The following is a 12076-nucleotide window of genomic DNA, read 5'->3' on the forward strand; positions in this document are numbered from 1 at the left end:
GCACTCCTTCTGCTCCCAGAGGGAAGTGTCAAAGACATGTCATCTCATCAGATCATTACTGCGAGTTACAGAAATATTTTCCAGTTGCTAAAAAAGGCTGCTAGATTATCTTGCCTGTATGGCTATGCTATTACTCTTTATACTGTGAAATTAAATGCAGGAAGATTTTTTTAAAGGACAAAGGTTTTTCAAGATCTTAGGGAAGCACAGCGCTGTCAGCCAGTGACTATTAGCTTCAGTTTCTTTAAATCACAATCCCCATTAGCACATCCCTCGCACGCTCAAGCTCCTAGACCCCCTACACCCATATTGTATGTTCCTCCCCTCACGCTTGCCTTCATGAGCTTCTGAGCTCCAGTCACTCACCTCCTAAAACTCCAAACCCCATCTTTGGGCACTGAAATATGCATATGGACAAGCATTCAGAGAACATCTCCATGGAAATAACTGCAACAACTTGCCTATGGCCTTCCATCCTCCCTCCTCTTCCTGGGAGACAGAACCAAGACTTGTGGAGGAGTGCCATGCATTTGTCATGTCATGATGAACTGATTCCCTGTTCATCCTTGGGGCTGTGTCCATGCCCGATTCCCCTGTGCTCTCAGCAGCTCAGCATCTGCCTCTGAGCTCCTCACCCCCAGGTTCTGCAGATGCATGGCACAGCCAAAGTGGACAATTGCCTGTGAAAGGAGGTAGCCAGAGCAGCAACACAAATTTTGCCCACGCTCTGAGCATGGGTCTTGCTCTGTGAAACACGTGCTGGACGTTGCAGGCAATGGAGATCCCTTCCAGGATTTTGAACACTGTTGAACTCTGATGAACAGTCAGAAGTCAAACCAAAGCCACCTGGGCCCATCTGTGGTAAGTCAAAAATCATGACATTTCAGCATGACACAGATAAATACTCTTTGGGCAGGAAAAGTAAAGGAAGTTGGAGCTGGGTTTGTTTCTTTTATTTGTTTATCTTTTTTTGTTCAAGAGTGCATTTATTTTATAACTGACAGGAGACCACTTCATTTTTAGTGGGCTTAAAATAACTTGCCAGTAATAAACCCAAGCTTCTCTCTCTGCTTTTCATAACAAGAAGCCAGACGAGTGGTTCCATGTTCAGAAGAGCCTCAGAGGTCTCTGTCGAATTCATTGACCGTGATTCAAACCACTGTGCAGCACAGCCACTGAGGGAGAAACAGAACAAGGAGTCAGGACATCTGGAAGGTCCACAGGATGCCACTAGAGCACTCTACCACAGCTCTGGGAGAACAAGCTGGGAAAGGCTGGAGCTGCATTTTAATGTTATAGATGTGGGATCTGTCTGCTCTGGAACTTCAGGGAAATTTATTGCCAGGAGCAGCCTCAGACATTGCAAGTGGGGTCTCCTCTGAGGGAAGACCAGTTCCCCAGGGAAAGCTGCATGACCTTTGAAAAATACTTGGGTCAGACTATTTACATTTCAGCTAGATTTAACTAACTGTGACTGAGGGTCACGGGGCTTCCTAGCCATCCTCCTCCCTTCGAGCCAGTCTGTAGCTGAGAGGACTAATTGGATGGACCTCTTGGGGCCCCCTCCAGCTGTTTCCTGAGATATATTTGTATTCTGCAAAGGGAAGACTCAAGCTGATTGCTTTTATTACAGCTTCAACAGGATAAATTTGCATTAAAAACAAAGTGAGCAAAGAAGACCTGGCATCTTAAAAGGTCTCTTCTAATTCTGGCAGGTTGATCAGTACATTCCCTGCCAGACAAGAACAGTTCCCTGCTGTGTGTTTTCTAATGAATTGACCACTGCCCTCTAAAAGTAGATAGTGAAACACTTCTCAAGCAGCCTTAGGGCTTTTAAATGTATCTTTACTTTTTTGCTCATATAAAGTCAATGTTCATTCTACTAATTCAGACAGGTCTTCTGAGCTGAAGAACCTTTTCACAGAAACAAACTTTCTCTTTGAATCACTATTGAGTTTACCACTTATAATAGTGATTTTGAATAAATGGGGTTTAGGGGAATCCATTACTGTAGCTTAACCTGGTGGTATTTCAATCTGACCAGTCTCACCTCAGCCAGAGAGAGCTGGATGACTCCACGCTTGTCTTTGTCCAGGAGATGGAACACTTCTGAAAAGTAGAAGAGGGGGGAAAAGATTGAATATAAAGCACAGAGTTTGGCAAGTAGAGAATCACTGCCTGACAAAATGTAGAGGTCTGGCTTTTTGCCATGATCTACTGGAAATCTAGACTGGTTCTGTAAGATAATATTACAGCTGTTCTTCTTCCCTCTTACAAGTAATTTCTAAGCCGCTTCATGGTGCGGAATAGTCAGATCTACAGCAGCAAACTGAGAGCTGGCAGCGGGACAGCAGCAAACTGAGAGTTGGCAGTGGGACAACTATAAAATCTGATGCAGTAGCATCTGGTATGATCTGGGGACAAACCAGTAAATCAGGTTTGAGTAAGGACTGTAAATGATAAATGGTACCATTTACAGGAGCTGGGACAACCTGGGGGCCAGAGCGCTGGCCATAAAGTGCAGATGACTGTAAAGCAGCAGAGCGCAGAAGGTTATGAAAACATGTCCCCCACCCTCCATGGTCATTCAGACAGAAAGGCTTTTGTTATTTCTCTGCTGTTTCCTCCAACAGACGGTTTTGCTGGCACCCTCATATTTCCATGCAATTTGCTACATTCACAGTTAAAAGACACCAAATGCTTAAGGAAACCCCCAGGTTTTCAGGAATTCCCCTTGGCTGATGCCCAGAGGCACTTACTGAACAGGGTCTCCAAGTGGATCATACAGGCCACAAAGCCGTCAAAATCAATGGTCAGCTTGCTGCAGGCATAGCGGATGACAATGCTGTGTTGCACCTGATCGTTGAGCGTGAAACCTGAAGGAATGGGAAGCACACAAATCACTGACACAGCAGGTTAATATGCTGTCTTTGATGTGACTTTTCCATGGACTGCTGCACCTGCAGGCAGACCTGGGTGAAGGACAGGACAATTCCTCCCAGAAGGTCTGCTGGATTCCATCACCCACCTCTGCTGTGGGTCCCTTCCAAAGCCCATTGTGCTGGGTGAAAAGAGGCATAAAGTTCTGCCACAGCATTTTGTCAGACTGCATATTTCACATTGTTTCACAGCATAACCAGTCCTATGTTCCCCAGATAAACCCCTAATTAGTGAGTCTTGGCGCTGCAGCTGAATAGCAGTGATTGCAGTAGAGCCAATTGCACGCGTAACACATTGGGCTCTATTCAGGCCCATATTAGTGCTATTTCTGTCTCTGGATCATTCACATAAGCTCCACTGAGCACAAGACAGATCAAAAAAACAGTGCTCCTCTAGATGCCCCTGAGCTGGCAAGCACTGCTTCAGAAGTTGAATAGCACACATCAGAGAGGATATCGTTGGGGCATGCCTTTATCAGGCTTGCACGTTCTCTAGTGTAGAGAAAGGTGGTGGGAGGAAAGGAAGGAAAAAGAGGGTTTGGACATAGCTCTGAAAAAGGACAATTAGATTAGGAAATAATGAGGCCAGAAATAGAGTAAGTAATAATCAGATGGATAAGCAATGGTCACAGCATGGACAAAAATATCAGTGGTTCATAATGCAGTACAGAGGATGGGTTTTGATGCATATAACAGCAAAAGGACGTGGCGGTGTGTGACTGTCAGGAGGGGAGAACGGCACTGGCAATGCTGTGATCTAGGAGACAGGAGGGAAGCAAAGCCATTAAAAGGCTCCACTGTTCTTCTGATGTTTGGTGATCCAATGGTGTCCCCAAGCAGTGTACTCACCTGCCTCTCTGAGGGCATTTCGCATCTCATGGGAGTCGATGGTACCGGAGTAGTCACTGTCCACTTTCTTATAGATTGCCTGCAGCAGAGGGGAGCGAGGGAATGCAGAGATGGCTTTTCAGTTGTGCCCACGCAGCAATGCAATGGTGTGAGCACAGGCAGGCTTTGGCTTTCGTAGCTGGGTAACAGCAGGAGCGAAGGCATGGTAACACAAGGCTCAGCGGGGGCTCGCAGCCAGAATGAAATAACCAGGGCTTCCCTGGGGTTTAACCTCGATTTGCTAGTCCACTCTGCAGCCCATGCCCTGCCATCCTCCCTGCTTGTGTAGCTAGATTAATGCCAGGACAATCATGCCTACCTCTGCTCTGTCCACAACATCACTCTGCTGTGTTGGCACAACCTTGGGCTTCTGATGGCTGGGAAAGGGGCTGCCCCTACCAGTCCAAGTTCCCACTTTTTGAAACGTTAATGAGCAAGGGAAATGTTTCAAGTAGCTACTGGCAAGAAAGGCAGACTGGGAAACATGTTCCCATGGGCTGGCAGGCTGCCTGCCTTCATGTTACATGGTGGCAGACAGGCCACTGAGGAAAATATCCTGTCATTTGGCACACAGTGCAACAGGCAAAGTCCATTTTGCTTAGTATTTCAGACATGGTGGCAGATGCTTCCTACTGCCAGCGGGTTTATTATCCAGAATTAGATGCCACCCAGAGCTCAGACTGGAACTGGCTCTCAGGGCTTGCTCTGCTGACACCTGCCCTAGGACAGAGCCGGTGCTTCATGAACCCAACACTTCTTCATGAACCTCCAGGACAGATTCTTGTGCTGGCCAGCATCAAGTATGGTAGAAGTAGGCTTGCCTGAAAGGGATGTTGACAAACAAAGCACGTCCAATTTAGACTGCTTGATTCTGGATGAACTTCTTGGGATATTAAAGCCTCTGCCAGAAAATAATTCAGAACTGCCACAAGATTTAAAAAATACAAAGCTAGTTTTTTTGTAGGTCCTAAAAATATGTGTTTCTTGTCTTTGCTGGTGCTCAGCTGGCAATGTAACACATTGCAATAGCAGAGAGATGTTCATATGAGCTTTAATACAGCAGGCAGCAGAGAGAGCTATCTTTGCCAACAATGAAAGAAGGTTAATCTGACTTTCCATAAGGTATTGCAAATTATGGAGACTGATGGAGCCAGGGTGAAAGAGGATCTGCTTGTGCCCCTTTAAATCAGAGGTGTTTCTGAGCCCTGGAACAAACTCCAGCCATGAGAAGGAAGGCTTCCAAGTACATTTGCCTGTGGGGGCTTAACCCAGTTCTGGATCTGTACTTAAGAGCTGAGCGGGAAGGGGAGACAGTCAGGAATACTATGTTACCAAATACTTTTGAATCTTCATCCAAAGTGTCTTGAATTCTACAAGTCCCAAGGTGCCAGTCCCATTGGTCTGGGCCACGTTAAGGCATGGTTTAAAAATTAAGATTCCTCTATCTTTAGCAAAACTGGAAAGCAACCAGTTCTGATAAAAACAAATCACCCACCACAGTGTCATCTTAATGCCATATTAGTTCTCGTTTGTAATGCATCCCTATCTCAACAGACATGCCCACAGCTTTATATTTGCTTAGCTAAAGGCATGCCAAGAATTTCTAGGCTATCTGCACTCTCAGGGAATGATGTACGGGATTGCTAAATATATAAGCACGATTAGATCCGCTCGCATTCTTTACAGTTAACTGTAGCTTAGAGTCCTTAGGGAAAAAAAGGACTGGGCTTGCAGCAGACTGGTGTTAGAAACCAGGGGCAGGAACTGCAAGTGAACAGTCAATAGCAGGCTGCACAGTCTTTCTCCACGTCCTTCAGGGCCTTGAACTCCTTTCCTATGGAAAATTATGCAGAAACAGGGAGTTGGCCCCCATGATGCTGTACTGATTGTGTTACCTTGTTGGGTTTGGAAGACTGTGGAGTGTAGGGCAAAGGCATCACTTCTAACAGCGAGTGATCCACAAGATCCACAGCTAACCCCTGCTGACCTCAACGTGACCATATCACGTGTAATCCTGGCAGCATGTCCCTTGACCCTCCCAGTGCACTGCCTACTTTCCCAGCACATCAAAGGAGTACTGGGCAGATGTGCCGACCTCTCCTTTTCCCTTGGCTACACAAAGCTTATTAGCTCGCATGTGTCCTACAAGACATGCAGCAGGGAGGGAGGCACAGCAGGTGCTTGTTGCCTTCTCCCCTGAACAGGCTCTCCAGCGTGCCTCTGCTGCTTTGAGCTCTGTGCTCTGTATGCAGTACCTGCCTTAGAGACAGGAGTTGAGGTTGTGCTTAAACCTGCCTCCTGCCAAGTGTGCTGTGTATGCATCTGAAACTGCACAGGTGCATCCAGGCAGAAGGTCCCTGCTTCTTCTCCTTACTATTTTTAGGTAAAAGTTTAAGCAATGAGAGACGCAGAGCAAGTGAGAGAAGCAGCCAAAATTTGAAAGGTTTGGGTTTCTGCCACCCTGAGCTGATAGATCTGCTTGGCTGAATTTTATACCTCCAGCCATGTGCCTGAACAATGGAAGTGTAAACTTAGCCCATCTTGTCAGGAAGTTTTACAAAGCAGATCCAGAAACTTTAAAGGTGATGAAATGATGTTCAAAGGATACATCTAAAAGGCTGATCATCTCCCTGCAAGTGTTAATGTTGAATCCATTGCTTTTAATATCCTTTCCTGTACAAAAAGAAAGAAAAATCCACATCAGAAACACTTTTAGGCAAATATTTTTCTGCAGACAGCCTTGGAGATGTCAGCCACCTTAAAATCTTGTTAGTAAAGTAAGTGCTTTACCATTTCTTCCACTATTTCCCTTCAGCTGATAAACATGGCTTTTTTGGCCCAGAGGCAGGGCATGCTATTCATTTTGGGAGTGGGTGTCTATTTGTCCACAGAAATTTTGCAGCAGCATAATAATACCTTCCCATGGTGGTCCTTCCAAGAAGGTACAGAGAATATAGTGTCGCTGCAGGACATCAGCTGGCAGCACCTGGGAACACCAGGTGATATTTTTTTTCCCCCATACTAGAGGTTCAACAAGCCAGGAGAATGTCAGCTGTGGGCAAGCATAAACTCAGTTTTTCATCACCCTTAGCTGATAGAGCCGGTGTTTGTTAGCACAGATCCCATCTGTGTGCTGATGGACCCAAGCGCAGATGTTCACTCTGACCAAAGAGCTTCAGCGCGTGCCTCTCAGCTCCATTCAATGGGAACTACACAACATGACTTACTCTTTGACAAAACCCGGTTTAGGATAGTTTGAAGTTCAGTTGCAGTCACTTCACAGTCCTGGCCAGAAAACAAAGCATACTTTAGGTGTTAACACAAAAATTATTTGAAACAAGCTATATTAATTTGCTGTCAGATATCCAGAGACTGTTTTCTTTCTGTATGTAAGGCATGGAAACCTTTCTTTTTTTTTTTTCTAACACTTTACATTTACCATCAGACATCACATGGAGGAGATCCTCAGAAACCACTAATATTTGTTAGCCTTTCAAATAGAAAATAAGTAATTTGTTAGGTGCCATGGTGACATGACACAGTAAATGTTAACTTTTTAACAGATCTGACTGAACTGGGTGACTGCCTTCTTTCTCAACTAAGGAGGTTCAGGAGAGCATTTGAGATTTTCCAGGCTTATGGAAACTACAACTGAACAATACTAAAATTGCCCTCTCAAAACTCAAAAAGGTCTTTCTAACTGACAAGATGTTTTCCCTCTTCAATGCCAGTGGCCACCTGTTCATTAAGAGAAAATCTGACATGACAGCCACAGGCTAGCACAGCAGGGCTTTGTAGATGCTGTTTGTCAAATGCAATAAATAGAGAGAAAGTTCAGCCAACAGTTTTCTGATTCCTGGGGCTTCTAAACAAAAAGGAAGGAATTGACCAACTAGACAATTGCCAGAATTATACGCTAACTCCACAGGTAATTTATTTCACCGTGGGATAATAATTTTCACAGGCCTGGCTTCCATCACCCTTATTTTCAAAGTTATTCCATGCTCTGCATTACCTAGGGAACAAATCATATTTTGCACCAATAAGAGGAACAATGTAGTAAAACTGTTCTATTGTAAAATAAATGGAACTGAAGCTGTGAGTTAATAAAAGGGGAGAACTGCTTGGTTTTTTGAAGACCAGACAGTAAAAGGAATCGGCAAGTCAAATATTTGCATAATCATAACAGAAAGGTCCCAGTCTTTTTCTTTGACTTTAATCCACTTACCTCTCCAGAGAGCTTTTGAAACAGAATCTTGAACTCATCATCTATATCTTTGTTATCAACGTGAGGCTAGAGGAAAGAAACGACCAACAGTGTGGTTTGCAAGGTGGTTCTAGAAAGCGAGCCGTGGACATCGTAAAGCAACTTTACAGGGGACTATTTACAGCAGCAGAAAATGAGCACTTGCTCTGCAGCAATGGCAGAATGGAGGCACTACTTAAATCACAACCAGACAAGGGCTGGCTTCATTCAGGAGTAAATACTTTCTAAGACTGATGAAAAAGTTTTCTTCTGCTACCAAGGTAGTTTTATAAAATAAGCGCAGTGAAAATGTTGCTGCACCTGGCCATAGCAATTCAGTGGTTCCTTGGAAGTCTGCTTTTGCAATTTCTTTTGGGCTTCAGGAAACTGTTTGTTTCTGTGGAAAGGATCTTTCTGTGCCCTCCCTGCCTTCTCCTACCTGTGCTAGATTGAAGGACAATTTAATGTGTTCCAGCCCAGTGTACAACGGTGCAGTTTCTATGCCACATGGGCCCAGGTACATAAAAATGGACAAGAAACTAAGACATGGAGATATGTAAAGAATTCCCACAACTGAAAATTATTTCTGCTGAGCACAAACACATACTATGATCCCAGCTCAGGGGAGAAATAAAAATCTTGTCGTTGTATTACACCCACGTTATGAAAGAAAAGCCTGCTAGGAAAAAATAACCAGCTATCTGCCCAGTTAAGACATTTACCTCATACAATTTTGCAGACACCACATCACCCATCATCCTAAGGAATAAAAGGAAAAAAAAAACCAAACCAATGAGAAATTATGAGTCTACTATTTGCCTTTAAATAATTAGCAAAACAAGCTGTTTTAATATAAGGTGTTAGTGAATGCACAGAGCAAGCCCCCAGGTTTCCTGCTTCCTGAGCTCCCGATCCCACCTGTCTGCCCCACCTCTTTGAAGATGTTTTCCTTGGGAAATCCAGCCTTGTTGTTCTTGTCTTGTATCCAGGCTCCTGTTTCTTCATTCAGTGGCTGCTACTGATACAACCCTTTTTAAAACCGTCTCCTCATTGTCATACTCCCAAATCCTGCACTTTTTAATTGTGGGAACTTCTACTTCGCAGACCTGAGGGACCTAGTTACCACTTCAGTGTTTGGTGGAGGCCATCTGAAGGCCTGTGACTCTGCCATGGATGTGTGTGGTAGACTACAGAATAAAACATGTCCTAGAAATGGGCCTGGTTTGCTGGTTAAGGGCAAAGGTAGAGCACAGGATGTGGGTGCAACACCTGACCTTTTCCTTCATGTGCCTCACCAGCAGAAGAAGAGGCTTTACAGAGAAGATACGCACTGCGTTTTAGCCTGTTTCTCAGAAAAAACTCGAAGGCAGAACTCTCCATTCTTGTAAGGCTCAAAAGTGGATGGCACAATGAGGTATGCTCCTCGGGGCAACTTCATGCGTCTGGAGACTTCACGCAGGTTGACATAAGGACCAGACTGGGCTGCTGGTTGGTTCCTTGCGAAGAAAGCACGGTTCATATGAATATCTATGTCATTTTCCAGCTGTGGGAAATGTGTTTTTGTTAGAAACCATTTGACAATTCACTGGTAAGCCAGCCACTCTATTTCAATTTCAGTGCTTTAAAGCCAACTCAAGTTTTTCTTAGCATAAAATAATACATCCGCAAGTGATGGCATAATAGATAACCACCAGGTTTCTGTCATGGGAAACAGTCAGGCAGATAATTAGAAGAGACAAAGATCTTTCTCTATAAAGATTATCTTTTCACATGCCTTTTAGCAATCTGTGATATAAAATGAAAAGATCACAATGTGTGTTCATATCTGGTCAAACTAGTACCTGTTGTACTTAAGTTGCCCACGCATTGAGCCCGCCCTCTTTGCTTTCACAGGCAGCTTGTGGACAAATTTAAAATTAAGAGTATTTTTGAGCAATTTATGGTATGGGATAAGTCTCCTAATTGCATAGCAATTGTAGTATCTGATTTCCTTAAACAGACAGAAAAGAATAGCAAACAGAACAAAGTAGTGGTCACAAGGGTGAGATTTAGGGGCCATATCAGATGATTTACTAACTTCTATTAGTAAGACTAAGGATATTCCTTTGGATTATGTGGAAAACAGTATTTAACTTTTCCTAAGTACCAATATACTCTAAGGCAAGTGAAACATGGCATAGCTCATAAAACAAAACACTGATGTAAGAAGAAACAGTAGCGTAAGAATAACATCTCTGCTATAAACCTCCTATTCATAACTTTTTGTCCACTGGGATGTCTTTCAAAAAATGTGATTCAATGATCCACAAAAAGTGCTGTGTGGTTGACACAGGGTGGGGAACATTGCATACGGATAAGGTTTCTGGCTGTCTAAGATCATAATAAAACATGTTACCAAACATTGCATAATCATTCAGTTTTTCTGTTGTAAACTGCAGAAAAATAAAGGTTTTTTCCTTTTTTGTACTGAAGATAAGATTGGATTTGTTATATATTCAACAGCCCCATTCTTCCTCCTCACCCAAACTTAAGCTAAGTGGGACTGCAAAGATTAAGGCAGCAGATCCGTATCTTTTTCTATGTATAAAGTTCATTTTCCCTTTGCATCTGCAAGGCTGTTAAAAGAACACAGTTAATTGCTACATGACCACACATTCATTTACTGAGAAAGAACCAAAGGATTGAAAAGCCTAGGAAAAATTGGCGGCACAGGCTGCTGGACCTCAGTAATGAGTATAGACTATTCCTACTGCCAGACACCCCTGGGGTTTCTTTCTTCAGGAATGAAAAGTCTCTTTACCTCAGTATTGACATCTGGGGGGATTACAGAAGGCTGAGTAGGGTTTGCTCATTACCAGGAGCCCTAGCTCAGAATTATAAAACAAATGGATCCACAGAGTCTGGCATTCCTTCTAAACAATATTAGCTATATTTTCTCGATTTTAGAGTGTAGAGACCCTGTTCTGCCTTCATCTGTACTAAACAGACAAATTCTGGCCTCTGTTATACAAACTAAGTGGAAGCCAAGTTTCAACAAGTATAAATGAAGTCAAGACTGGGACTCAGGTGTCTGTAATAAAGCTTTTTGCCCCAGTCCCTTGGAAACGGTTATTCAGAACCTGAGATATTGGTCCAGTGATCTAATAACAAAGCTCTCCAGAAGAGCTGTCATTAGTAGGGAAGAAGTCTTCCTGGTAGCTAAATTCTCCAGTGCAACAGAAGGTGCTCATATGGAAGCTGGAAGTCTTCAGCAGAGACTACATACCTCCTGAGGTATCTGAAAGAAAGAGAAAGAGTTGGTATTAAAGGGTTGCTACATACCCACATCTATCATTAGGGGAAAAGAAAAATCAGATAAAGCCTCCTTCAGACATATAATTTTTTTTTTTACAATCGTGTATTGTAGTATCAGTTATACATGAAGTTTTAGCTTGTGCTAGAGCTGTTCCAAAGGAGAAACAGGATATTCACCCAGAGGAATCTATACAACATTCAATTGCTTTTCTCCTGATACGGTGTTGTGAATGATACTATTGGCTGGAAGTATTTGGGTAAGCCTTTAAGTGCTCAGTCAGGACAGTCAACAAATTAGCCCCACCTGGCTAACCAAAACCAAACTGAGAATTTATTACAGCAGACCTAAAATCTACTGGTCTACCGTTACTGGAATATGCTGAATATATGAAGCTAATGTCACTAGCAGTCAGCCTGTGGATGATGAGATTGCTGTATGGCATTTATAACAGGTAACAAATTTCAAGATTTAGCCCTTCCTAAATTAACTAAACTGCTATGTCAGTCCGTACCACCAAATATAAGGTTGCTTTTCCAAAAGCAATTAGTAGTCTTAAGAGCACAGATTCCAATGACAGCCAAAAAGAGTGTCCTCCATAGTCCCAAAAGAGCTTTTGAAAATATCACCCATACAGCAATTCTGGGGGCGTGAAATGGCCCCTTGAGACCTCAGGTCTTGTTCCTTATAACCAGCACACAAGCTGGCCAG

General features: G+C 43.4%; 1 protein-coding gene across 1 annotated transcript in view; it reads right to left on the bottom strand.

The window, feature by feature from the left end:
- Positions 1-938: 938 nt before the first annotated feature.
- The window catches only part of CAPN8 (calpain 8), a 31445-nt gene continuing 20307 nt past the window's right edge, over positions 939-12076 (bottom strand). Inside the window, exons 11-21 of the mRNA XM_037405199.1 lie at positions 11339-11350; positions 9405-9616; positions 8796-8832; positions 8056-8121; positions 7055-7112; positions 6436-6500; positions 5160-5228; positions 3789-3867; positions 2760-2876; positions 2051-2109; positions 939-1175 (exon numbers count right to left, since the gene is read on the bottom strand). Of these exons, the coding sequence (XP_037261096.1) occupies positions 1152-1175; positions 2051-2109; positions 2760-2876; positions 3789-3867; positions 5160-5228; positions 6436-6500; positions 7055-7112; positions 8056-8121; positions 8796-8832; positions 9405-9616; positions 11339-11350 (798 nt within the window). The 3' untranslated portion in view covers positions 939-1151. The remainder of the gene's footprint in view (positions 1176-2050; positions 2110-2759; positions 2877-3788; positions 3868-5159; positions 5229-6435; positions 6501-7054; positions 7113-8055; positions 8122-8795; positions 8833-9404; positions 9617-11338; positions 11351-12076) is intronic.

Source organism: Falco rusticolus, chromosome 12, assembly GCF_015220075.1.
Source record: "Falco rusticolus isolate bFalRus1 chromosome 12, bFalRus1.pri, whole genome shotgun sequence".
Classification (NCBI taxonomy): domain Eukaryota; kingdom Metazoa; phylum Chordata; class Aves; order Falconiformes; family Falconidae; genus Falco; species Falco rusticolus.